The 27,608-nt window shown below is 46.8% G+C and overlaps 9 protein-coding genes across 10 annotated transcripts; 5 read left to right on the forward strand and 4 right to left on the reverse strand.

Annotated features, from left to right (window-relative positions):
* Nucleotides 1-291: 291 nt before the first annotated feature.
* Nucleotides 292-4,151, forward strand: BDBG_07743 (enhancer-polycomb-like protein). Its single transcript, XM_002621858.2, has 4 exons — nt 292-641; nt 808-1,290; nt 1,348-1,644; nt 1,702-4,151. The coding sequence occupies exons 1-4, from the start codon at nt 480-482 to the stop codon at nt 2,488-2,490; spliced, it is 1,731 nt and encodes a 576-aa protein (XP_002621904.1). The 5' UTR covers nt 292-479; the 3' UTR covers nt 2,491-4,151.
* On the reverse strand, nt 751-4,791 carry BDBG_07744. 2 transcript variants are annotated; one of them, XM_031723237.1, is made up of 6 exons: nt 4,476-4,791; nt 3,812-4,398; nt 3,523-3,753; nt 2,696-3,466; nt 1,926-2,606; nt 751-1,467 (listed from the first exon to the last, which is right to left on the reverse strand). In XM_031723237.1, the coding sequence occupies exons 1-4, from the start codon at nt 4,624-4,626 to the stop codon at nt 2,990-2,992; spliced, it is 1,446 nt and encodes a 481-aa protein (XP_031580363.1). In that variant the 5' UTR covers nt 4,627-4,791; the 3' UTR covers nt 751-1,467; nt 1,926-2,606; nt 2,696-2,989. The 2 variants fall into 2 exon arrangements, with proteins under 2 accessions (XP_031580363.1, XP_002621905.1); XM_002621859.2 differs by having other exon boundaries at nt 751-2,606.
* A 152-nt stretch (nt 4,792-4,943) lies between these two features.
* On the forward strand, nt 4,944-6,187 carry BDBG_07745 (glycoprotein endopeptidase kae1; the record flags this gene model as incomplete). The annotated part of the gene is made up of 2 exons (XM_002621860.2): nt 4,944-5,295; nt 5,445-6,187. 2 exons carry the CDS (start codon nt 4,944-4,946, stop codon nt 6,185-6,187), a joined length of 1,095 nt encoding a protein of 364 aa, XP_002621906.1.
* A 2,197-nt stretch (nt 6,188-8,384) lies between these two features.
* On the forward strand, nt 8,385-9,453 carry BDBG_07747 (DNA-directed RNA polymerase I and III subunit RPAC2; the record flags this gene model as incomplete). The annotated part of the gene is made up of 4 exons (XM_002621862.1): nt 8,385-8,522; nt 8,763-8,854; nt 9,123-9,199; nt 9,332-9,453. 4 exons carry the CDS (start codon nt 8,385-8,387, stop codon nt 9,451-9,453), a joined length of 429 nt encoding a protein of 142 aa, XP_002621908.1.
* A 93-nt stretch (nt 9,454-9,546) lies between these two features.
* Nucleotides 9,547-11,524, reverse strand: BDBG_07748 (NADH dehydrogenase (ubiquinone) 1 alpha subcomplex 6). Its single transcript, XM_002621863.2, has 5 exons — nt 10,835-11,524; nt 10,665-10,726; nt 10,365-10,511; nt 10,075-10,182; nt 9,547-9,994 (listed from the first exon to the last, which is right to left on the reverse strand). The coding sequence occupies exons 1-5, from the start codon at nt 11,049-11,051 to the stop codon at nt 9,983-9,985; spliced, it is 546 nt and encodes a 181-aa protein (XP_002621909.2). The 5' UTR covers nt 11,052-11,524; the 3' UTR covers nt 9,547-9,982.
* On the forward strand, nt 11,077-12,563 carry BDBG_07749 (66S preribosome component LOC1). Its single transcript, XM_002621864.2, has 3 exons — nt 11,077-11,630; nt 11,750-11,899; nt 12,004-12,563. Exons 1-3 carry the CDS (start codon nt 11,325-11,327, stop codon nt 12,145-12,147), a joined length of 600 nt encoding a protein of 199 aa, XP_002621910.1. The 5' UTR covers nt 11,077-11,324; the 3' UTR covers nt 12,148-12,563.
* BDBG_07750 (hydrolase) lies at nt 12,306-14,911 on the reverse strand. Its single transcript, XM_002621865.2, has 6 exons — nt 13,824-14,911; nt 13,515-13,675; nt 13,335-13,415; nt 13,042-13,165; nt 12,820-12,948; nt 12,306-12,736 (listed from the first exon to the last, which is right to left on the reverse strand). The coding sequence occupies exons 1-6, from the start codon at nt 14,619-14,621 to the stop codon at nt 12,518-12,520; spliced, it is 1,512 nt and encodes a 503-aa protein (XP_002621911.1). The 5' UTR covers nt 14,622-14,911; the 3' UTR covers nt 12,306-12,517.
* Nucleotides 14,912-16,038: 1,127 nt separating this feature from the next.
* On the reverse strand, nt 16,039-21,970 carry BDBG_07751 (hypercellular protein HypA). Its single transcript, XM_002621866.2, has 3 exons — nt 20,731-21,970; nt 19,641-20,644; nt 16,039-19,563 (listed from the first exon to the last, which is right to left on the reverse strand). The coding sequence occupies exons 1-3, from the start codon at nt 20,894-20,896 to the stop codon at nt 16,138-16,140; spliced, it is 4,596 nt and encodes a 1,531-aa protein (XP_002621912.1). The 5' UTR covers nt 20,897-21,970; the 3' UTR covers nt 16,039-16,137.
* Nucleotides 21,289-27,603, forward strand: BDBG_07752 (HATPase_c domain-containing protein). Its single transcript, XM_031723238.1, has 3 exons — nt 21,289-21,761; nt 21,842-26,905; nt 27,008-27,603. Exons 1-3 carry the CDS (start codon nt 21,637-21,639, stop codon nt 27,129-27,131), a joined length of 5,313 nt encoding a protein of 1,770 aa, XP_031580364.1. The 5' UTR covers nt 21,289-21,636; the 3' UTR covers nt 27,132-27,603.
* The last annotated feature ends 5 nt before the right edge of the window (nt 27,604-27,608 follow it).

Genomic DNA, 27,608 nt, shown 5'->3' on the forward strand with positions numbered 1-27,608 from the left:
CGAAGAGCACAAGACTGGCTATTATCTTAAGAACGGCATTTATATAACGCGATAAGTGAATTGTATTCTTGTAGTAGTTGTAGTTGTAACTTATCAAAAAATCCAACATTGAAGTCACTTTCCGTTCAATCAACCAGAAAGGATGAAGATGACGTAAGTAGCACTAAACCATAATAGGAAGGCTCTGCCGTTCTGAGGCATTTTGATATTGACTGTACCCGCACTAGCCGCATTGGGGAATTTAAGCGGGCCCCTGAGGCTGTCTGGATGCCCAAAACAGGCCGTTGTTAGTGTCAAACCAACGTCAACCCAAGAAACCACTGTTTTGCCACGGCATTGCCAACTGCTTTATCTGACCACCACGTCGCTCGATCGCGCTGGAAATACCTCTATGCGACTTTGCATGAGCTGGCCTATTGATTGATACCCTTTTTAGGGCCTGTTGCTTATGACCGACCGGATATTTTCGCCCCAGAGTTATGTCAAGGCTCGGGGGGATGATGCGCTCGACGCGTCCAAAGAAACTCACCTCCAAACAACCCATCCCCATATTCCGTGAAGATCAAGTAGATCTTATTGACGATGACCTCCAAACTACTCTACAGGCCATCGATACCGGCGTTGAGAAGGCTGAGGAAACCGTGAGTCACATTCCCCAGTGTTCTTCGTGTTGCCTAGTTATATTATCACGTGATGTTGAAAATTTTCAACGAGAAGAGCAAAATGAATATGAAAAAAAAAAAAAAAGAATCGGAAATAAGTGCGGTAGATTGCGCTGACAACGCTTGCTTTCTGTATCTTCTGTAGGAATACCATCTCCAAGCGGCGATAAATGCTGCTGCTCGTGGGAACGTTGCGCAGGCTCATATCCCTACCCCCGAAACAGTAACAAGCTCCATCAAATATGACACCTTGTACAAGCCCACCTTCTCGCAACCTGCGACGTACATCCGTTTTTCATCCACGGTGGAAGATTGTAGCGGGTGTAGTTATAATTTAGTCGAAGAGGACGATGTCGCTCTTAAGATTATGAACCAGAAGAAGGATGCGTCGACACAATGCACCGAGGATCAATTCGAAGAGGTCATGGCCTTCTTCGAGGAGACTGCCCAGACCAAGCAGCCGTTTGCATCGGTCGATAGCCCTCCGGTACTCCCATATTCTGAAATGGAAAATTCCTTTGACGGGCTTGTAGATGAGAAAATAAGGAGGTTTGCCAAGGATATCTATGAACACTGGAAGGCCAGGAGAACCAAATCTGGAAATCGCCCCTTACAGACAGGACTCAAAGTGAGTACCGCAATCGTGCATAGAAGTGGATGTCCAGTGCTAACGCGCCTTTCACAGTTTGAGACCGGCCAAGAAACAGACGATGGTGATCCATACGTTTGCTTCCGTAGAAGGGAGGTGCGACAAATCCGCAAAACCCGTGGTAGGGATGCCCAGAGTGCCGAGAAGCTTCGGCGACTTAGAAAGGAGTTAGAAGAAGCTCGAGAGTTAGTCGCCATGGTACGACAACGCGAACTAGCAAGGAAAGAGTTGCTTATCGCAGAGCGACAAATATTTGTCCAACGGGCTGAGGTAAAGGAGATGAAAAGGAAACTTGGTATCAAGGACGATGATGATGACCTCGTCAACCAAAGGGTAAGAATTGTGGTTCGCATACGACCTGAGAACTCTCTTGCTAATGTCGTATCACAGCAGCCTAAGAAACGGCCTGCAGAAACGCCAGCTGGCGGTCGTCCTGTCACCACACAGCTCCGCATGCCCCCCCGACCTGGAGGGCACCCTGGAGAGGACCTGGTACTGCTGGATGACGTTCAAGCAGATAAAGAAAACGAAGTTTTACGTGAAATCAAGCAAAACATCGCCAAACATGCTAAATGGAATGAGGGATATGTCGATTGGACGACAGCACCACTTACTCCAACTTCAGACCATAGCTTTGATGCGGAGTTCCGTCCGGCAATCACCACAGAATATCTTCCCACACCTCCAGCTTCGGAGTCCTCGGACCATAGTCGAGATGCGTTGGAAGAGGTGAACCGTTTCGATGCACTGACCAAGTTCGCCATGAAGGTGCGACAGTGTACACCTTCAGAAGAAGAGTCCAGTAGAAACATGCCGTCCTTCCGGCGACGTGTAGGTCGTGGCGGGCGGATGATGATCGATCGTCGCAACCTTCCCTTCAGAAATAAGTCAGAGGTTGATCCGATAAAACTCGAGCGATTCAAGTATGATCAAGACGATGAGGACATGGATCCGATATTTGAAATGGATCAATTCGATGTCCAAATCATGCAACACCGGGCGTATCTTTCAGCCAAGTCGAGGGATCAGGCCGCAGCACAAGCCCAGCTGCAAGCACAGCTGCAAGCTCAACGGCGCCTTCAGGGAGAAGCCGCTGTGATGGCGGGTCCAAACAGCTCCTTGACCGGAGCGACCAACACAGTACTGAAAGGGCCGCCGTCGGCTCAAGCTCCGTCTTGATGTATCTCTTATTCGCTCTATTTCGTTTTCGTGAGTGCCTCTTAGCATGGTCGGCGTTTGTGGTCTGGCCCGGTTTCTCAGGTTTTTCGTTTTGGTGCTTCTTCTCGTCACAATATCTTGAGAAGGGTTGGTCAGCTTTTTAGTGACATCCTCACATACACCTATGTCACCATTTAGGAGGGGTTTTGGACTCTTTTCAACACACCCTCAATTCCATCTTACATCGACGCAGGCGATATAAATTTGCCATCACCTGCGGAAAAATGGAGCACCCCGCTTTCACCTCTATATATGTTAATGTACATAGTCCAAAATGGTATATCGTGGGTATACCGTGTACAATACTGCTAAAGTTAGCTAAAAATCCTTAAAAAAAATGGGAAATATTGTAAAAAACGACTCAACATCATCGTTCTTTCGTCCCTTCCTCTTTAGAGAATGTTTTATTTTTTGCCTTTCTGGATTCTAAGCTCCTTCAATTGATTTGTACCACATTCGTTCATAGCTTCCTTCGCTTCTCGTCCGAAGCTACGGAGAGTTCCGTACTCCGCTTCATGCCTGAATTGGCGTCAGGTAGTTTAATGAATTCTCCAAGAGCGGCAAGGAGTTGTGACAGTATTTCTTTTTCTCCCATTCGGACTTGCAGTGCCATCTTAAAGCGCCTTCCGGACACAGTGGATGCCTGGACGTTGGAAATTGTAGCTAAAAGCTGCTTGTCCTGCTCGAGCGTTGTGATGTATCCGCCCAGTGCCTGTTGTACCGCGTGTCCAAGTAAAGTAGCTTGCGTCACTCCTAGTGTAGGGTTCGGAGCCTTATTCTTCGTTTTGCGCTCGCTGAATTGTTCGGGCGGCATTGTTAGGGTATTGAGAGCGATCAATAGCTCCTCGGGGAGCGCTTCCATTAAGGGTGTATTGGGGTTGAGTCGTGGGATGCCGTAGCCGTCATCAAACACTCCCAAATTTTCTAAGAATTCTAGCTGTAGGAAAATTAGTCATATTTTAAGCAGGTAAGCTCGGTGAAGTGAGGACATACGCGGGGCTGCTCTGGGTCGGGGGTTGCAGGTTGGATCCCAGCTGCTTTACAAATGGCTTGCATGGAAATTTCAGCTTCATCGTACTGGGCATAGTTGTCAGTAACGTAACCATAACGTCTTAGCAGGTCTGCACGAGGTAGTTCGCCGTAGTCGTTGAAAATTTCCTCCCCGTTTCGTATGGGTTTTATTGATTTCATTGCAAGATAACCATCTTCCTGGAACAGTCGTGCCTTTACGCATAGTCAGCATGTGAATGTATATGATGCTGCGATAAGTGGAAGTACTCACGTTATTTCGATCTGCATCCGCATTCAAGAGATCCGCCAAAGGCACCATTCCTTTGGTCAGCTCCTCCCCCTCGTCTGTTATGTAACCATCTTGGACCTCCCCCTCTTCGTCCTCTCCCTTTTCAATATCAAAAGCATAAGCCATAATCAATGAGCCCATTCGATGAGCAAGAGAGAGTAGTGTCGCCCTGCCATCTGGCGAGTCATACGATCCCAGACCGCTAATGGGTGGGAAAAGGTGAGGATTCGTTGAAACAATAGGAAAAATATCCCGAAGGATAGCCGCTTCTGCATCAGATTTACCGATTTTGTTTAATACGGCGCTTCCGCTTAGTTCCCGGAGTTCCTCATCAGTCCAAAACATCAGGGTATCAAATTCTGTGGGCAGGACCTGGAAGTATCGTGACCATGGAGATGCCCCACCTTGGAGATACTCGTATATCATCACAAGAATGAGACAAAGCCATGGGCCCAAATCCTTCTCACTTATATGTAGAAGATCTTTAAGCTTCGAATTTTGAAAACTAAGCACTAGGTTTTGTGGTATGGCAAAGAGCTCTTCGTCTTCGTTGATATTGCTAAGGGCCACTGGTACACCAGAAGCATTAGCACAAAAAAAAGCAACAATGAAAGGATTTCAAAGGAATAAAGTGGGATAAGCAAACCAATGCCTCTTCCGGCACCTTCAGACCTCAGATCTGCAATTTTAATCTTCGGGCTCACTCTGACTCCAGCGCTCTGCTTTAGCCAGCACATAAATTCGTCTGACAACTGCGAAAACCTATCGCACTCCCCAAAATGGCTGTAGTTCGACATAGTGCTTGGATTCCAGGTGCGAAAAAATGGCAAACGAGGGAAGATGAATGTAAGATTGATGCTGGAGAGCGTACAAACGAGGGGAATGAAAAATATAGTACAAACCCTGAGGATATAATACTTTTCCAAATCTTCTGAGTGCAGACGGTGTGAACGAGATTAGTCCGAGCTTCGGATAAACTGCTGGGGGTTGTTCCGCCGATGGGAAATCACGTGGGATCCATCTTACCCCACCGTCCAGTTCGTGAGATGGCCATGACTATCATATCCCAATTCCCGCATTTAATTGTTTCCGACATACTTAGTAATCGACAGCCATGATTGCTATAGGCCTGGAGGGCTCGGCTAACAAGCTGGGAGTCGGGCTGATGCTACATCCTGACGACGGTGGTCCGCCGCAAGTCCTCTCCAATATCCGCCATACCTTCGTTTCTCCCCCGGGCGAGGGGTTTTTACCTAAGGACACGGCTAGGCATCATCGCGCATGGGTTGTGAATCTTGTGAAACGCGCTTTGAAAGAAGCTCGAGTTACAGTGAGTGATGTGGATTGTATCTGTTACACGAAAGGCCCCGGCATGGGCGCCCCTCTACAGAGTGTCGCTGTCGCTGCGAGGATGTTAAGCTTATTATGGGGGAAAGAATTGGTTGGAGTTAACCACTGTGTTGGACGTATGTTTCCCGCTTTCTCTCATGCTTCATTTTGTAATTCCATAAGTCCCAAATTTAAGAACCTTCAGATCACTGGGCCGTTTGAGGCCTAGGTTTCGGGGATCACTTAGAAAATCATAATCAGCGCGGATTTTCTAACTGGACAGTAGATATCGAAATGGGACGGTATATAACGGGAGCTCCTAACCCCATTGTGCTCTACGTCTCGGGGGGAAACACCCAAGTTATCGCATACAGCTCCCAGCGGTATCGAATATTTGGCGAAACACTTGACATTGCCGTTGGAAACTGTCTTGACAGATTTGCTCGTACGCTACATATCTCTAACGATCCAGCACCTGGGTACAATATTGAACAGCTAGCAAAAAAGGGGCGGAGACTGGTAGATCTTCCTTATGCGGTCAAGGGGATGGATTGCTCTTTCTCGGGAATTTTAGCATCTGTGGATGCATTAGCTACATCTCTTGGGCTGGGCGGGGAAGAGCAGGCAAGTAAAGACGCTGTCGAGCAATCGGTAGATGTCATCAGTGACATGACGAATGACGACATTCCTACGCGGGCAGACCTCTGTTTTTCACTTCAGGAAACAGTGTTTGCCATGCTTGTTGAAATCACAGAACGTGCGATGGCACATGTCAACTCGAAAGAAGTGTTGATTGTCGGCGGCGTGGGCTGTAATGAGCGTTTACAAGAAATGATGGGGATCATGGCTCGTGATCGTGGCGGAAGCGTATACGCAACGGACGAACGGTTCTGCATTGACAATGGTATAATGATCGCTCAGGCTGGTTTATTGGCTTATAAAAGTGGATTTCGAACGAAGTTGGAGGATTCGACATGCACGCAGAGGTTTAGGACTGATGATGTTTTTGTTAAATGGAGAGATAATTGACATATCAACTCAGGCGTACCGGTTAGACATTGAGCATTTACAGTTAGGCGTTGCAGTTGGTCATCATACTCTGGAACCTAATCCTATTTCGCGTGCTAAAATTTTTTTGGGCGACGGGTCAACATACAACGCAATGTGATTTCATCACTACATCGATTAAGGGAACAGTTTCCTGCTACTGCGATAAGCATAGAGCATCCATAGAAGGAATTTAGGTGTTAAATTTTCAAGCAAATCCCTAAAGCAACTTCCAGACAAAAGGATACCAGACTATTTTCGACATGCCGCGATCTCGAAGCATAATTTAGCTGGGCAAGATTCAAGAGTATCTGTTCACTTTGGCCCTATATGTGATCAAATGGGCTGTTCTCCAATGGCCTCACGTCGTTTCTAAGCTCAGCGGCTGCTCGTCAACACAAACATTTACCAATAAACCGGTACCGGATTCGGCTCATGTCTTCTAGCCCGCAATGGGAAAGAAGCGCAGCCTTAAATGTGGTGGTTAAGTTTGTGTATTACGAACAGACATCAACTAGATACGAGGATCCTAGGAATCCTGGCTGCGCATCAAGGACCTAACATCGTTCGCTTTTTGACAGGGAAAACACGTTCGCTCTGATTGAGTTATCACTTTACTTGCTTCTGGAACCCCTGAATTCCTCAGCTTACGCAAAGTTACGCAAGCATGGGCAAAGCCCCACTGAAACAAGAGTCCGTGTATGCGTTCCTTGTCGATATAATCTATCAACTGCGACCGTCTTGCTGGCTTGCTGCCTTGCTTTACTCTTCCTGGGATTGTGGTTCTGGGAATGAAACCGGGATATGAATCAGCTATATTTTCATATATTTTCTAGTGTTATCTCCAGGAGGGAGCTCTGATATTTTACCCGCCGGCGGCAGCCCGGTTCTGCATACCCGCACCAGTTGTCAATTGCCAATTGAAGCAGAGTATGAATAAAATGAAGGGGTGTGGAAGCAGAACAAAGGGAGAAAAATTTGATCGAGTTTCAATATTTATATTTAGTTACAACCAGAGAAAAAACAGCAAATCTCACGACTTTCCTCACCTGCAGACGGATCACGCGCCGTTCAGAGCCAAATTCGCAAGCTCAGCTGTAGTGGAACATGCCACATCTGACAAGTAATACCTCCACCACTGATGTATTCTAAGTCATCCATCTCATCACTCATGTGTTTTAGAAGTTGATAGTGTTGGCAGTTATCCCCGTTAGGCCTGAGCTCCTTCTTATGCATCCTCTTGTGCATCGGCACACCGAAGGCATTCACAAGATATTCGGAATCCGTTGCTAGCTTGACATGCTGCACGCTGATGTTCTCCTCAGAGATGTGTCCTATTATCTGCAGTGCCTTGGAAAGCGACTCAATCTCAGCGCGGGTCTTGGTCTGTGATATCGTCGGCTCGAGGAGCTCGGAGGTATTGTAGCGGGAGTTGGGTCCGAAGAAAACGCTATAAGCGGCCCGAGCAACAGATCGCCCTTCGTTATGGCATGCGCCATGAATATATAGAGCAAGTGTGGAATTAGCAGGCCGTGGAGCCTCTGGTGCGGACGGAACGCAGCCTTGCAGCTGAAAGTATTCCCTTTGTTGGTTGTATGTAACCAGTTGAGTTGGGAAGTAGCGGAACACTGGTCCATAGAATGGACTATGCTCAGGATGGAAAACTCGGTGGATTTCTTCTTCGGCGTCGTTAAATACCCTCGCACTATCCATGTTTGTATGATACATTTTTCACACTTCGAATTGACTTTCTAGCTGCTACTAGGATATAGTAGCTTTACGCCTTCTCGAGAGAGTTGAGCGCGGGAGCTGGTGATGACATCATAGCTACTTGGCCGATGTCTGTCGTCAAGATAAGCTGCGATTGTAAGGTGTCAGGCGCTAGTCCCAAAACAGGATGCATCTGAACTTTAAATTCTTTTTATCTCCAGTTCAGGCCAGCGGGAAATTTTTTTTGATATGATTTCTACATAATTTAGCTAAAAATACAACGTCATATATTCAAATCTACAGTTAGTTACCTGAGGAGTCGCAACTTGCTAGCACTAGAGGCTACCGCGATCATCTATCCGGGCACAATTCGAACCGAGCTGACGGAAATCCCTTTGGTTCACATTCATTAAATTACTCAAATTTCTGTAAAATACGATATATTTATAGCGAATATCCAAACATCAAGATGCCAGCTTCCACGCATTCCCAAGATGAATCTATGCCCGATGCTGCTCCGCAATCGCATGAGCAGGAGCCGCAGCACCAAGAGCAAATTGAGGACGAAGAAGATACGATCGAACTAGATGGTCAGAGAATTACCATTGTGAGTAATTAGCTGTTGTCGCCCCCTTTTTCAAACATTTTGTTAGGGTTTAGCTATGCCCACTGCCGCTCTAGGCGAGCAATGAACGCCAGAGCTTTCTCCAACTATTCTTATTTTAAAATAAGTAGCTACATGATTATGTTTTATCTGCCATGCTTTTGATAATTTATACTCTATCTCAGGAAACTTTTTTTTTTTTTTTTTTTTTTTTTTTTGACCTCTTGCTAACCCTGCTTCCAGTTACCTGGTGCTGCGGAGACGGCTGCCTCTTTCCAGTTCGATAAGGAAGACCATACCCTTGGAAACGCACTGAGATACGTGATTATGAAAAAGTGAGTATTCCTTCAGCTTGTAGCAGCTAGCATGGGTAAATCGTTCCAGCGAAATTTGTCACCAAGGGATGCATGGGGGAGCCTCGATATCCCTTTCTTCCAAGGGACGGCGTGTGTCTAGATGTGGACCGCACATCTCGTATCTCTTATCCCTTGTTCAATTTTTCACGTCTCATTAGCTACAAGCAATGAACCAGCCCTTTGATCCGCGTACAGGATATTACAGGGTAGTTGCTGTCTCAGCCTGCTAACCTCACCCGTTCTACAGTCCCGAAGTCGAATTCTGCGGATACACAATGCCACATCCTTCAGAAGCTAAAATGAACCTGCGCATCCAGACATATGGTACGTATACCTCGATCTCTGCCTCCCTTCTTAATCCCCAGTTTACATTGTGCATGTGGCATATTTACCACAAATAGGGGCTACGTATCCCAAAAAAAAAAAAAAAAAAAAAACTAACAGCCAGCCAAACAGACACGACAAACGTCTTTGAAGTCCTGGAAAAGGGTTTTGATGACCTCATGGATCTGTGCGATACGGTAACAGAGACCTTCATGGAGGCAAAGAATGCCTTCGGAGAAATTCAGAGCCAATGATTTAAGACGAGAGATCATATTTATTTTTTCGTTTATTGCTCACCTGTATTTCTTCTGCAAACAGGAAGTGGAAGTAGGAAAACCAAAGGAAAAGGGAAATATTCGATGGTATTTTGATTCTTATGGTATTTAACACAGCTTAACTGGTGCATGGAGTTTTTATTTATTTATCAAATTTTATTTTACATTTTACATATTGGTCTTTGTCTTGGGTCGCTTCGTCGGTATTTCCATTTCTTATTTATAATCGAAATGAATGGGTTTGACAGAAGTAGATGGGGTATTAACAAGATCCGGAGTATCTTTTTTCTTTCCTTTCGTTTCGGCTCCCTTGGTAAATGGCTATCTGTGCCATTTGTTGGCCACCAGCCGGCAAGCCAACTAGTCCCGATTATGGTTAAGAGTCAATCGCGTAACTATGAAGGCTTTAAATCAAGTAGACGAACAAGTAAGTAACATATATACACATATCTATTTGAGGTCTCCAGCAACGGGAAAGAAAAGATAAAAGAAGTAAAGGAAAATTATATTAATTGCGACCCTAAAGGATTACCACGTTAGAAAACATCGCCTTATCCACAGGAGTACTGCACCGATCCCTTCTCCCAGAGTAAAACTCACCTCCAGGAACCCAGACATGAAGTTCTTCGGCAGCTTTGCGGTGGGGTCTTCTTCGACGCGGAAGTATTTCATGACGTGTGAGAGTTGCTTCCAGTAGTTGAGTGTTTCCTATATTTATTTTTAACCAGGTTCGGCGATTAGCTATCGCTATACAATGCTAGAGATATAAGAAGATACGAGGAAAATATGCCTCGCTCTAGGCGCGACACCAGTGTCCGGGTAGCAGCAGGAACTTTCGTTCCGAGGGTCCTTCATTAAAGCAGCAAAAACCACCATTCCTATTATCGTACCTGGTACTCGATATTGCTCTTGGATACCAATACATCCACGACTGGTAATTGGTTCACGTATCGGTGACGTTCGAATTCCTGGCGGATCTTTGTGCGGATAGCGGAGACGGGGAGATTAAGGGAGTACATATTTTGGATCTCAGGCGACTAAAGTGAGTGGGATATCAGCATAGGTTAGCAATTTCACGATACAACCCATTACTCCGATCTTTTCCATGTCGGCATTGGTTCGAAGGGGGTGTGCAGTTGAATTCAGGCCCTCTAGCAGGCGCCAGGCACCGCCAGGAAGCTTGCACTTACCGCCCGCAGCCATTCCCGGTATGATTTCAACACTCTCTTTCGTGCATCTTGCCAATTGACAGCTATTTTCATTTCGTTAGCTGGATTCTGGATTAGAGACAAGGGTGGGTGGATGGGTGCGGGACGATGTGGACTGCGGCAAGGTAGTCCGGGGGTGGTATAAAACATACAGGACCGCGTCCGCTGCGCCAGATAAGTGGGATTGAGCACCATGATGGGCTGTAGTTGTCTATGAAGGAACCAGAGGGCGAATCGCAGGTCCAATGGATGTGGTGAGTGCGTCACTATTGCCTGGAAAGCTCCGTATCTGCCGCCAACTGACGTTCGCCCGCTTTGGACGTCCGAAGCTAGCGAGGGTCTCACCGCCTTTCCCAAAGATATTGCCATGAATTTTTTCGTAGGGTGGGTCGGACTTCAATAGAAACCGTTGACTACTAGATATTTTCCTACCAAAGATGCGGAATGACTTGTTCTCGAGGATATAATAAGTATAATACACACGATAATTGCGACTTTATCTGAAACCTAGGAATTCGCCAGTTCTTCATCGGAAATCGTCCTCACTTACAAACCATCCACCCACTTTCCACCCATCCATAACCCGATACACATAGTACCACCTCCAATCCTCCCCGCATATATCCGTCACTCATTTTCACAATGGCGCCCAACAGAGGCTCCTCTTCCAAAGCCTCAAACAAATCCTCCTCTGCCTCCAAATCCAAATCCAAACCCCTCTCCTCCAGCTCCCGCGTCTCCAAACCCAAATCCAAGTCCTCCGTCTCCCGGCCCCCACCCAAGGAAGTAAAAGCCAAACCGCGCACCGCCCCAGAGAATCTGAAGAAAAGGAAGAGACGCGTATACACCGAGAAGGAGCTGGATCTGCCGCAGCTGAATATGATTACGCCTGTGGGCGTGACCAAGCCGAAGGGGATGAAGAAGGGGAAGGTGTTTGTGGATGATCAGGTATGTTGTTTTTTTTCTTTCTCATTTTTTGGATGGGTCAATTAGTGTAGATTGAAGAAAAGATATGAAAGGAATTGGGCTGATAAAAAAAAAATCTTTTTTCTTTTGTTATATTATAGGAGAGTATGATGACTATTCTAGCCATGGTGAATGCAGAAAAGGAGGGCCAGATCGAGTCGAAGATGATGAAGGCGAGACAGCTGGAGGAGATCCGTGAGGCGAGGAGGAAGGAGGCGGAAGCGAGGCAGATGGAGAAGAAGGAGAAGCTGGTATGTTTTATCCTTTCGCTCCTCCTTATTTCTACTCCCCCCGTTATCTCATCTGTTTTATATCCGTGCTATATGTGGCTCTAACTTGTCTTCTCGACAAACAGGAAAGCGTGAAAGATTCGCTCCGACGGAAGAAGCGGCAGAGTACTGATGGGGCTAAGGATAATGGGAAGAAAACATCATCGTCCTCGTCATCGGGAGAAACGAAGTCGTCAAAACCTAGTCGGAAGCGGGTATCATTCGCGTGAAAGGATAGCGTTGTAAACTGCATGGAAGGCGCACCATGGAGTAAATGGAAAAGTATTGTCTTTTACTGGAAGGGATTATATTCGTCATGATACCATTTTCCTTGTTCTTTTTTCTTTCTCACTTTTTTCTTTTATCTGATCTGAATTGCTTGAATAGGGCACTGGCGTTGTTTCTAAAAATATGTTTTTCCCGTTATGATATGTACAGCAGTGTTGGAACGAATTTTATCATACTTTTCAATGCCTTCTCTATTGATCAAAATATCTCTCTAAATCTATATATAATATGGGAAAACATATCGTCGTTATATAATACAGACCGAACATATACCCAACTGCAACAGCAACTTAATCCAGCCCAATGCTTAAATTAATTACCCAAATCGACCGCCGTACTCTTCCCCATACTCACAAACGACACAACCGGCATATCCAACTTCCGACGCATCGCAACGAAATTCAACCCAGGGTCGCCATCAGCGTCTTTGTGGTGGATCCCTTCAATTTTCTCCTGAGCATCGTCACCTTCGATCTTGTGCGGTGCGTCCAGATCGATTTCCGTGGCCATTTTGGACAGGAAGGTTGTTATCTGCCACGTAATTATTGTTAGGTTCTCTATGTATGTATGTATGTATGTATGTAGCTGTAGTTTACTTTCTGGTTTGGACATACCGGCTTCGTAAACCACCGAGTACCCCCGCATTCGAACCAGGATAGATGTCCGCCCCAGGACGTCGTGCACATGACGCCATACGGCGTCCGTTTGATCTCATTGTATGGCAACGCTTCGTTTACGGCGATCTGTTGGGGTTTCATGTTAGCAAATGAAGAATACTCCGGTTGTGAATATAGGGGTGGCCAGGTGTGCTTTTAACATGTGTATGTTATACCTACCGGATCATCCTCCGCCTGGATGACGAAGAAGGGAACCTTTATGGCGAATATGGAGTCGATGGAGGAGGCGTCGCGGTAGTAGGCAGTTTCTGTAGGGTAGCCCCAGACTGGTGCTTGGAGTTCTCTGTTTGAGATGTCTTTAGCAAATTGCGTTTGGTCAAACAGAGCGTTGATTTTTTTTTTCTACCCCTCCTCTGCCTATCTTATATCTATGGAAGATAATAATAGACAAGAAATATTTATCTAAGGAGTGTTACGGGGGAGCCATGAAAGCAAGTAAAATCAACACACACCTATCGAATTCATGCAGATATGTAATGTTTCGAATTCGCTCAACGTTGACACGCGGATGTTTGGAGATCTCGTCGACATGCCTATTTTTTAATTTATTTTTTAGTAATTTTTATATCCTTGTTCACCTGTACGAAAAATCTCCGCGAGAGGCATATAACTATGCAAGATATAAAGCTTACTGCTCAAAAAGTCTTTTCATATTTCTGCCCATAGTCTTGGAGTACACTTCCATCCCCAGCCATGACCGCTGCAACGCTAACGAAGTGACCTCTAGGTTCCACGGGCTAGAACAGATAACTGCGGCTGAGAGCACGCAGGATTCGCCCTCCTCACCTAGATACTGTTAAAAAAAAAAAAAAAAAAAAAAAAAATGATGTCAGCGTAATTCAAAAACGAAGATGCCCCCCTCCATCCAAAATTTGAACTTGGTATAAAAATACCACACACAAAGAAGAAGAAAAACACAACGAACGAACACACAAACTTACATTCGTCAAGATATTCGCCCCCAAGGAAAACCCAATCCCAAACAACCTCCGCTGCGGAAACGCCTCCCTCGCCCACCCCACCAGCTGGCGCACATCCCAGGTCGCTCGCGCATTATACAGAATCGGACTCGTAACACGCGACTTGGCGCACCCGCGGAAATTCAGCACGCAGGCGGCCCAGCCAGCCTTGAGCAGTGGCGCGATCACATGGCGCAGGTATATCTCATGCGAACCGCCGGATAAGCCGTGCAGGACCACTAGCATAGGCTTTGTATCTGTAGCGGAGGGGAAGGCGGCGAATTCCTCCGGTGTGAAGAAGGAGGTGCGTGGCGGGAGGAGGTGGGGAGGGGGAGCGGCATGCTTTGGTGTCTTGTTTATGGTCTCCTGTGCGCCGAGGCTTGTATCTTCGGCCAGCGAGGTTTCGTAGGGCGGGACGACGAAGTCGACATCGAAGCTGCCGCTGTAGGTTGCGTTGTTGGCCTGGAAGGTCCAGCGTTTGTAGTAGACGGGGACGTCATCGATTTTGACGACTGTGTAGGCTGTTTGGAGGTGACCGTTGAAGAGGAGCGGGTTTAATTGGCATTTTTGAGGGGTGGAAGCTTTGCAGAGGTCTGGGAGGGAGATGTATGGCTGTTCTTGGTTTTGCTCATCTTCTTTTCTATCTTTTTGAGCTGTTGTTGATGTGGACGAAGAAGAGGGAGCGGAGGAGGGGGAAGGTTTTAGGGCTAGGCGGAGGGCTTTGGGCGCATGGTGGAAAGAAACCTTTCCGCTGGGGAGGAGGGAGGAAAGATAGCCCATTTGACCAAGGAGGGTTCTATGGCGAACGAAAGGATATCTGTAGGCAATCTGTATCCAGTTTCTTCTGTTGGATACACACTCGAATGGAGACTGCGAAGGTGGAGGTAATGAGATGCGATTGGGACAGTATTATTTATAAAGTAATAACAGCATCCGTTTCTAAAGGTATATGGGGTTGTGTATTTACATGAAATTGCAAAAAAAAATCGAAAATCATATGCAGAGAAAAGATAAAAAGTAAAATTCTATAAATAAAATCAAGTAAAATCGGGGTCCCGCTGGGAGCTTGTTTTTATGGTTTATTATTTATCAATGCATATTTATTTATTTAGCATATAATAGCATCATCGCTGCTCGGGTCCGCCGCCCGCTCGGAGGCCTGTCTGGGCGAAATCCCGAACACCCTCGAGTAACACAAGACGGCCGTGGTTATTGATTATCGTGTTTCTAAGTGGTTTGACTCTTACCGTGTCTCGGAATGCTGCAGAATGCTGCAGGATAAAATAAAGAAATGTCTGTTGAGGAAGAAGAAGAAGAAGAAAAACTTGAGCCTCGGCATTTTTGGTTTCTAAGTTAAAAAAATCTTTTATTTCTTGTTCGTATTCGGGATAGCGAGGAACAAAGCGGCTGATGGATGGGGATGGGATGGGATGGGATGGGGGCAAAACTACATAAGAACAGACTTTTATCCAAGGTCTGAAAACTCGGAGAAACGAACGATTGGCGCCTTTTGTTGGTTGAGATGTAAACTACACACGCACACCGTTTTAACACGCTCTATTGGACGGTAGGGTAGGATAGGGCATACTACTGCGTACTTGATCGACTGAACAATCAACGGGAGACCTTTGACGGCGGAAACATAGAAGTGAAATATTTAGGGCAAAGAGAGGGGTGGTAGGTATAGTATAGGGGTAAAATGTGACATGAAATCTTATTCTAGAGCACGGAGTAAAAAGGGGATAGATAAAGAATAATTTTTTGAGTAGAGTTCGGAGTGAATACATACCATACCACGAGGAGAGAAAGGAGAAAATGATATAGTAAGTGATAATCTTGTTCATCTCTCATCTAGAGGGTAAATAAAAGTCCGTTGTTATTCATGTCCGTCGTCACGAATTGGGAGTGTTCGGATAAAAATTCCTGCGAGCACATATAAATCGAACAGGGAAGGGAAAGTGATGCTTTATGCTATGTAACTATATATGCAAGCTTCCATCCAAAGGTTTGGGTGCGGGGGACATCAATCCCTTGTGAAGCATCGCTAGATCTGATGGACGAAGTAAATAAAGGGCGCAAAAACATCGGTGTATATCGGTATGGTATGGAACGCAAAGACAAAAAATAGACAAGACCAGGCCGGACAGGGAAGGAGTAAAACTAAACCACAGTTGAACGAAGGATATATTTGTTTTTTTTTTTTTTTTTTTTTTTTTTTTTGAAGTAAACCCAGCCCAGCCTTTAAAGTAAAAAGAAGATGACAATCAATCCGCTAAAAAATATATTTATCCTATGTTCAATCGCGAGCAGATATCATACAAGGTACGCGTGAATGCCATATTCGTCTGTGCTTCGGTGTATTGGTAATAAAGAAATTATCGAAATATGGGTCCTCCGCCGCTGCAGCAGCAACAACATCACCATTCACGTCCTCGGCAGCCTCTTGTCCTTGGCCCACAGTAGCCCCTGGAGCAGCAGAGTGCTGCTTCAAGCGTCGGATCTCCTCCACGCTGGCGCTGATCTCATAATCCCCACGACACAGCGCTGTGATACCCAGCGTTACCTCGGTGGTTTGATATGGCTCGAGAATGGGGAGGGCGCGCTGTAGCATCCCGGACCACGCGAGGCGCTTGGAGAGATCAAGGGCGACGGCATGCGGCGTATGGCGTAGGCTAGGCTGGAGGCGGAGGAGCGGGTGAATGGGTTTGGAAGACCGGTTTATTATTGTGGCGGAGAGGGTGAGGAAGGTGTTTGTTCTTACGATGAATTTGGAGTGGCCCATTTGGGTGACGCTCTCGTTATCCGTTTCGCTAGTGTTATCGTCACTAGCAATACCTGATGCGTACGGGCGTAGAGAGAAAGCGACGTCGACACTCTCAACCCGGAGCGCGTCGACCATCCGTGCATTCAGACGGATGGCGCGCAGGTCAACTGCGCCTTCACGACCCGTCGTTTCGTCTTTCCACGACCCGCGCAGGCGCTTGAGAAGTTCTTCCCGGAACCAAAAGACTTCCCTCGCGGACGATTCTGCCTCGTAACTGAGCTTATTCGCACTGACGACAAATTGGCGCTTATTGCTCACATTTAAAGATGGGATGGGTTTCTCCGGATTCTCTAGGTAAACGCGGGGAACGACAAGAACAAACCGCGAAGCATGACCCGGCTGGAGTTCGTCGTATACCTCATGGATGCCAATCATATCTTGTCGCGGTCGGTTATCAGTATTTGTCACGTCATCCGAACTCCTTTCGTCTACAAATAGAGAAACGGTTAGAGGGTTTGGCCATGCATTACGCAAATCTAGAAGTAAGACGCAATGGCCGAACCCGCAGGAATCGAGATCGAGGCGGGATAAAGTATGTGAAAATTGCGTTTCCCTGAGTTGCGTGATGGATCGAGGTGTCGACGAGAGCTCCATTGATTTAATAGATTCCTTGTCCCCAGTTGCCGCGCGCGAATCTTCGCCATGCTGCAGCTTATTATTGGCCCATGCGAAATCACCCGTAAGTGGTAGAACATCGCATCTTGTGACATCAACACTGGTATTAACCGTGACAGTCAACGGTAAGGATATCTGTCTGCAGTAGAATGTTTCGGGGAGATCCGACAACGAGGTACAAACGTGCGCATAGTCAATCTTGACCAGGGCATTATCAAGGCCTGGCTTTCCATATACATCAATCGTGAAAGTTGCGGTTTCTCCTGCAGCGATCGAGAGTTGACTCTGGCTGAGATTATCACGCCGCCATGACAAGGCTGGGTTTGTAGAGAGCCGTAACTCTAATTCGTATATATCAGTCGGCAGATTTTCTTTGTTGGTTAGAGCTGATTCGAGCTGGCGGGTTGTAGAGTCCTCAAAGCTGAATGATAAGAAATCCAGCGGGCAGGTCGATATGTTCTGGAGCGTAATATCAAATGATCTAGTCTCCCCTTCCAGCAGCATGATGGCCGATTGTGACAGTGATGTTGACTGGATGATTACTGTTGGCTGCTTTTTGATAACTTTCGCGTGTACAATATCCCGCTCCGGACCTTTTTGAATAGCTCCTGACCGGCTGCCCGAAGCATTTGAGCTCCATGATAAAGGACGTTCTGAAAACGGTTCCTTTGCAGCAAGCCCTGTTCGTTTTATCTTCTGTTCCTTCTGCGGTTTCCAGAAGTTTTTGAATATAGGAAACCTTCTTTCACGGCAAAATTTGACCTTGACTGTACATCCCGTTATTTCCAGCGTGCCTTCAGTGGTTGCAAGGCCGGAAATAAAGTAATCCTGAGTTGTGAATGGCGCAAGCCAGAGTCCATAGGTAGCTGCTGCTTCGAAAGAAACGCCAGTGCCATCTATGCGCAACCTCTCAATTTCCACATCGAACTCGAAAGGGTTTTGTAGCGTGACTTTGAAAGTTGCCTGTTCTTCAGCGATCAGGAGATTCTCCGAGCGTCTCGTTGTAGTCTTCGAGAAAGCACTGTATATAAACGGGTTCTTTTTCTCCAGGCGTTCCTCGACGTTGGCGAAGCCAAAGTCCGTTCTCGATCGTCTGACAGGTTCTTTGAAATCAGAAAGATTGACAAGTTCTACACCGCGCACCAGGAAATCATCCCAATATTCGGCTTCGAGGTGAGAATCGCCAAGCTTCTTGGCTGCTGCAACGGTTCGTTTCACGTTGTTAAACAGCCGCACCTGATCCTGAATGGGCAAGAGAGGGTGACCGCGATAGCTGTCCGGAGGAAGCATAAGAGTGCCTTTGATTGTTTGAAGGAGGTCAACTGTAAATTGCAGAACACCTTGGAAGTCAGGCAGCGCTTCGCAGAAATTAATGCACGCCTTAAGAATTTCGACTTTTAAAGAATGATCCCCGAACCCATGTATTGCCGAATGGCGAAATGCTCTGTCAACTATTGAATCGACAGAGTCGTACTCCGGTACAATATCGCGGGTGGTAGATGAGTTTTGCCTGGAAAGGCCTTGTTGTTTGTCGTCGCACATCATTGTGCCCGGCACACCGTAGGTTGTACCCACCACAGCCAGCAAAATCCTAACGCTCTCATCCATATTTTCGGGGCCGATATCCAAAGCATTTATTTCAAAAGCTGAATGGTTGAGACTTGATAAACCCGCAGCCGGATGAATTCCGACTTCCGCGGCTCCAATCTTTCGCGCCTGGACCAACCCTGGAATTAAAATAGTAAATAGTTGTTGCAATACAAACGCCTTTTTCCGATCTAAACCTAATGATGATAGTACGGATGCCATGCCAACCAAAATCGGAGAGGAATCAGTAACTGGAACATCGGTGCCTAGCGAATGGGGTAAAGCACGGAACAAAAAGCTTGCTATATCTGACTTGCGCAGTGACACGGCACCTCGGGGGCGTTCTGGTGAACGGACAAACTTCAACAAATCATTCATGACAATGTTTCCTAGAGCATTATCGTCAAGAGAGCCATCGCGAATATAAATCGTAGCGAGGATACGCGCGAGCCGTATTACGGTTTCTGAAAATACTAGTTGTGGGACTGGCTCGTCTGTAATATTCGCTGCTCGAGTATAAAGATGCAGGATATTATTTGAGAGATCAGGAAGGAGATTTGCTAGGTTCTGAAGTGAAACGATGCGGCTTTCGGGATTTGATTGCCCGATGTTGTAGAGTTCTGTGAGGCTCATAGATGGTGTTTGAGAAACGGACTTTGAAAATTTATCTGCTGATGGATAACAAATTTGTGGAATCTGAAAAAAAGTGGTTACTGTTAGTTTTTGCGACTTTGTTCCGACAGGAAGATTTCCACGGCAATCTAAAATCATACCCTAAAGTCCATCCCAGCCCATCCAAGCATTAGGAGGCACTGCAATATCGACTCGAGCGCTTTTGCATGCCAGATATAATCGCTGTTTGCTCTCGCTATTGCTGCGCCTTCAGCCAGTTCCTTAAGCGAATCAGGCCATCGACCAGCCTGAAGAAACAAGGTACCCATGACTATATTCAAACGGCCTTTGACTCGGTTCTTGCTTCTCTCACTTGCACCAACAAACCCGAGTCCATGTACCGACATTCTCTCACGGCTGTGTTCCTTCGAACCTGGCTTCGGGGAGGACTTTATCGAAGACGTTACACGATTGGAAAGCTGAATGGATCGGGTGATTTCATCAAAAGTGGTTGGAGAGTCATGCTCAGCTGGTTGAAAATTGGTATCAGAGGCATTGATGAATGTTCCGTTAGCCCCTGGCATCTGCGCGGGCATAGTCATTCTGTGCTGTAACTTGTTAGGGGCTGCTGGACGAACATCAGGTGTTCGTCGCGGGCCCCAAGATGAGGCCTTCGGGGATTCAACAGTTGGCCATTCCTGCATTCTTTCGGCAAGTCCAGATAGTTCTCCAAGTAGTCGCGAAGTTATGTCACACATCACCGTCTTCACCGTCGTTGATCTTGCAGCTTCAGGGCGCGGAACCCATACCACGGTATCAGGCCCCGTAATAAGATTTTCCACGCCGGCATAATCGAATATCAGTAGCTGCTGAACAAGGGATCTGGGATAGCTGTCCTTGAGCGCATTTAACTCCTGCTGGAGCCCCTTGAGACCCTCTACTCTGGGGTATTTGCGAACCTTGGTGCCATTCGATTGAGCTTGTGAGGATGGCTCTGTCCCCGTAGGCTCGTTAGGTAACTCCGCTCCGTCCGCAATAGCTATTATAGCAAGAGGCTCTCTGAATATTTCGAACGGATACAGGTCAAGATGGGAAATCGGAGGGACTGATATTGATAGGTCGTAAACTACCATGCCTGTCGGAAAAGCCATTGGGGAGAATGAATCTGCATATACGGCAGCGATTAGCAATTTGCAAGAATAAGCGCAACGATTCCAAGAATAAAATAACACGTTAAACCACTGCGCATACTTCTATTGGGGCGTCCATCAGGACTAACATCGCCCAAACGCACGACATTTTGAGCTTGAAGGCGCTTGACCAGATTTAAAAACCTGGATCGCTTTATCTTTCCCACCGGTAGCAGTAGAGCTCGTAAGCGCGCCGGTGCGACAGGAGAAAGGGGGTCAACTGCCATGCTGACATCTGGAATAAGGAGCGGAGGAGGCAGTCCGTGATGCGCACAAGACCGCTTTCCGAGATGCACGCAACGAGCGAGACCTAGAAGTCATAGATAGTGCGGAGCAATACTGTAGTTTGCAGAAGATGAGGATAAAACGTGGAGGGCTTTAGGGTCGGTGAATGAATAGTCACAAGGAGCAACGAGATCTCCGAAACAGACGAAGTCCCCTATATCCCCATACCATACCCATATAAATAATAACTATACGCCACGGCTTTCATTTTTCCCCGTTGCGGCTTACAGAGTGCGGGATTGGTGATACTGGCCTGCCGTATTTCAGTCACGTGAGGTAGTTAACTATAGGGGGCTGTACAAACCAACTCCGCAGCTCCGCAACACTCGTATCGGTTTCTTTAACACAGCAACAACAACTTCGCGGGTTGGAGGCTGCTTTGAAATAATAGACTGGTTGGGAGCGGTGCAAGGCGGAGTTCCTTGCTTTGCCACTTTCGTTCGGGATTTTCCTCTCTTACTTGCACCATAAGTCAAACATCCGTCGCCGTCCACAGCAAGGTCATAATAATATGGCCGCCTAGAAACAGCTTGATATCAGAGCCTATATACCCTTACTATCTTCTCACTCAACGCGGAGTGCACCGTTATATTGAACTATTTGGAGCTTGCTAATGCAAGAACTATGCTTGAAGATTTCCTCCAACTCTTTATGATTTAATCCCGCGCTCACTTTCGTCGTCATGTCGGCAATCGATTTTAACGCCTTGAAGGCACGGACTTTGGGCTCTGGGAACGACGAAGAGGCTGTAACTGTCAACACCCGCGCTCTCATAGATAAAGTGTTGGCTCGATACTCTGGAGAATGGTATGCATAACCTCTAGCTTATATGCTTAGCCCTATCTTTTTTCTCTTTTGCGATCTGCTGACAGACTGGTTTCCTACAGGACCGTCCTCCGTGAGCTACTTCAAAACGCAGCTGATGCCTGCGCCTCAAACGTTACTATCAAGTTCGAAACTCTTCCTTCAACGAGCGTCCCGGCCCCGACTGAGCCCGATCCGTCGGCTTCTCTAAAACATGTGATATCTCACCACACGCTCAAACGTTTGATACTCACCAACAATGGAACTCCCTTCTCTCCAAACGACTGGGCTCGGCTTAAGCGGATTGCCGAGGGGAATCCGGATGAAACCAAGATAGGAGCGTTTGGAGTCGGGTTTTACAGTGTCTTTTCGGATTGCGAAGAGCCCTTTGTATCCTCTGGTTCGGAAGCTATTGCATTTTACTGGAAGGAGAATGCCCTGTTCACCCGTCGGCTAAAATTAGGGGAAGCTGATTCAAGCCCGAATACGAACTTCGTTCTGGATTATAGAAATACCACATCGCCGGTCCCCGCTCTTATGCCTTTGTGCCAGTTTCTCGCCAGTGCTCTAACCTTTGTTGGGTTGGAATCTGTCGAGCTTTGGCTTGACGGCTGGAAACTGGCGCATCTAGCTAAGAAAGTTGCACCAAGTGTTAATATAGAGATACCCAGAGATGTTCAGACCAAAACTAATGAGGAGCTTATGACAGTATCCAGCGTGCTACAGGAAGTTGCTCAAATGAATGCGACATGGATGGAAGCAGTGTCGTGGAAAACCCCAAGCAATGCGTCCCGTTTCGACAGCTCCAGACATCATGATCCTACAGCGTCGTTGAAATCCTTCTTTTCCCGCCTGACTGGGTCGTCCTCGACTAACAACTCTACCAATACAGCCAACCCCGATAAAGCAAGCAAAAATGAAGCCAAGGAAAACTTGCTTGCCACGAAAACATCATCGGTATTATTTCACATTAGCACTGGGACTATCAAAACGTCCGTTGTTCCGTCATTTGCTCGCGAACTTGAACGAGCGACAAAGAAACCCCCACCGAAGACGACGACCCTTGCTGTTCTAACGGCATCATATGATTTACGAAAACCCGGACAGAACAACAACCCGAGGGATACAGATATTTTTGCGTCTGTTCTACCCTCAAAGTCTGGGAGAATTTTTATTGGCTTTCCTACACACCAGACTACTGGCTTAAATGCACATATTTCTGCACCATCGGTGATCCCGACTGTTGAGAGAGAGAGTATTGATCTCAATGCCCGATGGGTTCGCACTTGGAACGTAGAACTCTTAAGAGCGGCAGGAATCGTGTGTAGGATTGCCTTCTCTGCCGAAATGTCGTCCCTCAATAGCCGGATCCAGGCTGGAGTAAGCCCTCTTGGCCGATCGAAGATTCGGAAGGACGATATAGCTCTGCTATTACCGGAGGCAGTACATACTTTTAACCAGTTTGTTTTCCGTGAATCGACTCCAACATCGCAGGTTGGCCAGGTAATTGAAGATTCGTTCTGGACCTGCAGCAAAAATGCTATGATTGAGGTATTATCCACCTGTGGAATCCTCCCGTGTCACCAGGTGCGAGTTGCACCCAAGGACCTTAGTTTCATGGACTCTATACCGGTAATACCAGACGAGCTTATGGCAGGCGCAAAGGATTTTGTGAAGCGCTTGACAGATTTCGGTCTTGTCACTGACATCACCGTATCGGATATTATCAAAGAGTTGGAGTCGAGTCCTCTTACCCCAAAGCAACTGGAAGAATTTTTGTTGTGGGTGACCAAGAAAGCTTCCAGCCGCGAAATCGATCTTTCGACAGTTCGGTCTTTACTGCGAGTGGCAGTAGCAAATGACGAACCGCTCGACGCCACTACATCCCGTGTCATTGTCCTTAGCGATGTGAATAGTTTCCTAAATCCGAATAAAATTCCCGTGGAATTACCAATGCCACCGTCGGTCATGCCATTCAAGTACACGAAAAATCTGCCAAAATACCACCTGGAGGCTTTAGGGTGGAATGAATTGCAGGTTTCTACGTGGATTACGTGGCTGGTAGAAAATGCGAAGAATAGGGACTTGCTTCGCTCGGACCAAGATATTACTCAAATAGCCTCATTTGCTGCCCAGGTGCTCCCGGTGTTATCTAGACAATGGGATAGCTTAGGTGTAGCTACACAAGGTACCCTCGTTGGTCTTCTACGAAATATTACGATCATCCCCACAAAATCTGGGATGAAAAGGCCACCTGAAACATATTTCCCGTCTGTAAGGTTATTTGATGATTTACCTGTGGTCACAGGCCTAAACAACGTCAAGGAGAAATTCCTCGGGGCCTTGGGCGTTCGGAAGACAGTTGAACTTAACGTTATTTTCGAACGGCTGTTGAACAATGACGATGTACCCACTGACAGAACCCCAGCCCGCAAGAAGTGGAGTCACGTTGATTTGATCAAGTACCTAACTTCTGTTCGAGACGATATTCCACCAGAAGACATTCAGAAGTTGAAAGAAGCGAGAATATGCACCGCTGTAACCAATGGAAATGCCAACATGGATGGTATACGATATAAAGTTAGCGAGCTTTATGCGCCGGATGAATCAGTAAGGGCTCTTGAGCTACCAATACTCTATTGGCCGGGAAGGTATTCACCAAGCAGTTCCGAGGGACGGTTTCTAACCCTCCTAGGTCTCAAGAGCTTTCCATCAGCTAAGGAGGTGTTACAACTTATGGCCTGGGCAGCCTCGGCTGACAACGCCAAGCTCCGAGATAAGGCGATGACCTATTATATAACGAACCATATTTCCAATGGATATGTCAATTTTGAGGCATCCACGGTTAACATGCCATTCCTTCCAGTTGAAGGGCAAACCAAGCTCAGTACACCGAAACATTGTTTCACCGATGATGGAGCTACCTTATTCGGGTTTGATCTCCTAAAAAGAGAGCTTCACCCTCATGCCTCGAAATTTGGAGTCAGCCAGCATCCGTCACTTAGTGGCTGTATTGACATTCTTGTTGGCAAGCCCCCGTCCTCGAAAAAGGAAGCTAGGATTTTGTTCGAATATTTTGCAAAACGTCTAGGAGAGATCAATTCACCTCGAGCGGAGCGCCTTGGTCAAGCACGCATTGTCCCCGTAACCCGGAAGACGTCAAATTCCAGCAGTTTTTTTCCAAATGAGAAGTCTTCACCAGTTACTTATATTGCACCACGAGATTGCTATCTCGGCGAAAGTGATGACTACGGAGACATCTTTGATTTTGTTGACTTTGGACAGGAAGCCAACTTGTTTCTTCTTGCGTGTGGCTCGAAGCGGGAACCGACCAAGGCTGAAGTTGCGAGCATGTTGGTCAAGGAACCAGCCAGAGTATCCGCAAAGCTTCAAAGCCCTGACAAATATTTGAATCTACTGCGAAGTGTCGCTGAGAGCATTCACTTGTTGAAGAAGAACAGAGATTTGTTCAGGGACATGAAGACAGCACCATTTCTACTCGCGAGCAAAGAATTACCTTCCAAACCGACTGCTTCTCGCAAACCTAACGAACAATTGATAGATGTCGATGATGAAACTTATGAAGACGAGACGCAAGGCATTAAGGAATGGCAACTTGTAAAAGCTCGTGATGCTATTATCGTCGATGACTATGCTAGTTTTAGCTTGTTTAAGCAAAATATCCTTGCGGCCCCGCAAGAGGAGCTGCTGGAAGATATGTATGTAGCCCTTGGCACACCATGCTTGAGTGAGCTTGTGGAGGAGCAACCCCGATGTGGCGCACTGGCACCCGATCAGCGCATTGCAGTAAAATTGCAGAAGCAAATTTACGAGCGGTCTCGTTTATTCCTCCATGACTTGCCTCGTGAGATGATCAAACATGATACCAAGTGGCTGGAGAAAAACCTGTCCGTTCAAGTTGTGCAGTCTATCTCCTTGAGGCGGTCCCTTAAGGGGCGCCATGCTTCACATGTTGAACAACGGAGCGCTGCTGTGATGCAGACCCGAGCCGGCTGGGTATTATCGATAGCGGCTGGTCGAGCAGATTTATACCAAGTGAGTCAGGCACTTGTCCATCTCATTCTCAATAGGCCGAAATTACACTCAACACTCACACTGGAGATGTTGCTCAAAACCGATCTCCTCGAGCTACGTGCTCGAGGGTATAATGTCGAGCGTATACTACGCCAGAAGGCTGCTGAAGCCAGGATGGCGGAGACCAAGCGTCAACAGCAGCTAGAAGCAGAGTTAAAACAAATACAAGAGAGCGAAGTTGCTTGGAGGAAACACCAGCAATCTGAACAGCAACAAGATCAACACAAACAGCAGTCGATGCCTGGAGATTTTCCTAGTTCTTCCCCACCTCATGACCGAAAGTCTAGCCATGACGCAGCATCTTCAGAAGCAACATCATCCCGCCCAAAGAGTGGAAGAGGGCTTTTCTCTGATCTCACTCGTCGCTTTGGATTGGAAGATCTCTCGCGATCAAACAATCCGGTACAATCCGCCCTACAAGGTTTCCGCGATAGGGCACAGCGTCCTACCTCTTCATCCGACGCGCCTCCACCGCCATACAGTACTAACGAAACGGGTTCGACACGACATCCCAATCCTCAAAACGTGACATCACCCCACACACTCCAATCAAACCTGATGTTTGCCATCCAAGCATGTCGACCGCATGGATCGTCCACACTCTACAGCTGTGGCGAGCAAAATAAAGTCATGGAGACCAAATCATATTGCGACGAGCGACCCAGCCATGACCTCTTATTTGCTGCCGACTCCGCCTCCGGAATTCGGATATTCGTGACAAAAACTGTCGACAATTGCTCTACGTTTCTAACCGCAAATTCTGATGGCCTTAATGCTTTCGCGTCAATATTGGTAGATTGCGCTAGCGTGTTTTCGCTCCGGTTAGACAGCGTCAGCATATTTTATGACCCTGCTGGTAGGACCATTGCGTTTAACAGCCGGGGTAGCATTTTCTGCAATTACCTCTATTTCCAGCAGCTGCATCAGTCGCGAATGCTGGACGGTGGGCCGGAGAGTCGCGAGGAGGCGCTGGTGTACTGGTGGGTCATCTTCTGCCATGAGCTGGCTCATAATCTGGTTGCGGACCATAGCTCGGATCATAGTTTTTATACGTATGTTTGGCCCCGTTTCTTTTCTTTCTTCTTTTACTTAGTTTGGTTTTCCCTTTAAAAGGGAGGAGCTCTCTGCTGACTCATTGCTACTCTGGGCACCAGTGAAGGTTTTGTTGCGCAATACTTTGCGAAAGTTACACGGAAAATCGCAGAGTACATGGCAACCCCGACTGTAGCGGCTGCGTCCCCAGGCCTCTCTTCTCCCGCTGCCCCCGCTAAACGATAATTTTCGTTTGTGCTATTTCCTCGCTCACTATCATGCATGATACACATTAGATATTTACAATTAATCGTTGCGACGCAATGCAAACAAGTATGAGCCAAAGCATCTAGATCTGTAGACTCATTTTTTGAGGCGTTGGGCGTTGTGGGATGCAGATGATGAATAACCCCTCTCAGACATGTACAACACTATGTATGTATGTATATCATGAAGCGCACTAGGCCAATGATGATAATTGGATAGAGAATATACTCGTCCCTTCAGCACTTTGGGCAATAGCCCCCGCCATCCTCAAATCCATCCCCTGAATAAAGTATTGGCTTCTCAGGGGTAATTCAATATCACGTGATCAAATATTTTGCCAATCGGAGGCAATTTCTCAGAGAAAGTCTTATTATTAGACCCAAATCTCAGCACCCTGTTCGGACGAAGAGATATGCACATAGTTGGCTGCTTAAATATATATATATAGTCCTGCAT

The sequence above is a fragment of the Blastomyces gilchristii genome (genome assembly GCF_000003855.2).
Source record: "Blastomyces gilchristii SLH14081 genomic scaffold supercont1.20, whole genome shotgun sequence".
Lineage (NCBI taxonomy): Eukaryota > Fungi > Ascomycota > Eurotiomycetes > Onygenales > Ajellomycetaceae > Blastomyces > Blastomyces gilchristii.

What these genes read in the sequence shown, in the direction of transcription:
- BDBG_07743 (XM_002621858.2), top strand. Translation starts at nt 480, where the DNA reads ATGTCAAGGCTCGGGGGGATGATGCGCTCGACGCGTCCAAAGAAACTC. An exon ending in CCTTACAGACAGGACTCAAA is followed by an intron (nt 1,291 to 1,347) that starts GTGAGTACCGCA and finishes CGCCTTTCACAG; the next exon opens with TTTGAGACCGGCCAAGAAAC. An exon ending in ATGACCTCGTCAACCAAAGG is followed by an intron (nt 1,645 to 1,701) that starts GTAAGAATTGTG and finishes GTCGTATCACAG; the next exon opens with CAGCCTAAGAAACGGCCTGC.
- BDBG_07744 (XM_031723237.1), bottom strand. Translation starts at nt 4,626, where the DNA reads ATGTCGAACTACAGCCATTTTGGGGAGTGCGATAGGTTTTCGCAGTTG. An exon ending in AGGTGCCGGAAGAGGCATTG is followed by an intron (nt 4,399 to 4,475) that starts GTTTGCTTATCC and finishes CTGGTGTACCAG; the next exon opens with TGGCCCTTAGCAATATCAAC. An exon ending in CGGATGCAGATCGAAATAAC is followed by an intron (nt 3,754 to 3,811) that starts GTGAGTACTTCC and finishes CTATGCGTAAAG; the next exon opens with GCACGACTGTTCCAGGAAGA.
- BDBG_07748 (XM_002621863.2), bottom strand. Translation starts at nt 11,051, where the DNA reads ATGGCAATATCTTTGGGAAAGGCGGTGAGACCCTCGCTAGCTTCGGAC. An exon ending in ACCGGGAATGGCTGCGGGCG is followed by an intron (nt 10,512 to 10,664) that starts GTAAGTGCAAGC and finishes CACTCACTTTAG; the next exon opens with TCGCCTGAGATCCAAAATAT. An exon ending in AGAGCAATATCGAGTACCAG is followed by an intron (nt 10,183 to 10,364) that starts GTACGATAATAG and finishes AAATAAATATAG; the next exon opens with GAAACACTCAACTACTGGAA.
- BDBG_07749 (XM_002621864.2), top strand. Translation starts at nt 11,325, where the DNA reads ATGGCGCCCAACAGAGGCTCCTCTTCCAAAGCCTCAAACAAATCCTCC. An exon ending in AGGTGTTTGTGGATGATCAG is followed by an intron (nt 11,631 to 11,749) that starts GTATGTTGTTTT and finishes GTTATATTATAG; the next exon opens with GAGAGTATGATGACTATTCT. An exon ending in TGGAGAAGAAGGAGAAGCTG is followed by an intron (nt 11,900 to 12,003) that starts GTATGTTTTATC and finishes CTCGACAAACAG; the next exon opens with GAAAGCGTGAAAGATTCGCT.
- BDBG_07750 (XM_002621865.2), bottom strand. Translation starts at nt 14,621, where the DNA reads ATGGGCTATCTTTCCTCCCTCCTCCCCAGCGGAAAGGTTTCTTTCCAC. An exon ending in GGGCGAATATCTTGACGAAT is followed by an intron (nt 13,676 to 13,823) that starts GTAAGTTTGTGT and finishes TTTTTTTAACAG; the next exon opens with TATCTAGGTGAGGAGGGCGA. An exon ending in TATCTGCATGAATTCGATAG is followed by an intron (nt 13,166 to 13,334) that starts GTGTGTGTTGAT and finishes CATCTCAAACAG; the next exon opens with AGAACTCCAAGCACCAGTCT.
- BDBG_07751 (XM_002621866.2), bottom strand. Translation starts at nt 20,896, where the DNA reads ATGGCAGTTGACCCCCTTTCTCCTGTCGCACCGGCGCGCTTACGAGCT. An exon ending in TGATGGACGCCCCAATAGAA is followed by an intron (nt 20,645 to 20,730) that starts GTATGCGCAGTG and finishes CCGTATATGCAG; the next exon opens with ATTCATTCTCCCCAATGGCT. An exon ending in GGGCTGGGATGGACTTTAGG is followed by an intron (nt 19,564 to 19,640) that starts GTATGATTTTAG and finishes ACTTTTTTTCAG; the next exon opens with ATTCCACAAATTTGTTATCC.
- BDBG_07752 (XM_031723238.1), top strand. Translation starts at nt 21,637, where the DNA reads ATGTCGGCAATCGATTTTAACGCCTTGAAGGCACGGACTTTGGGCTCT. An exon ending in GCTCGATACTCTGGAGAATG is followed by an intron (nt 21,762 to 21,841) that starts GTATGCATAACC and finishes GGTTTCCTACAG; the next exon opens with GACCGTCCTCCGTGAGCTAC. An exon ending in TCGGATCATAGTTTTTATAC is followed by an intron (nt 26,906 to 27,007) that starts GTATGTTTGGCC and finishes TCTGGGCACCAG; the next exon opens with TGAAGGTTTTGTTGCGCAAT.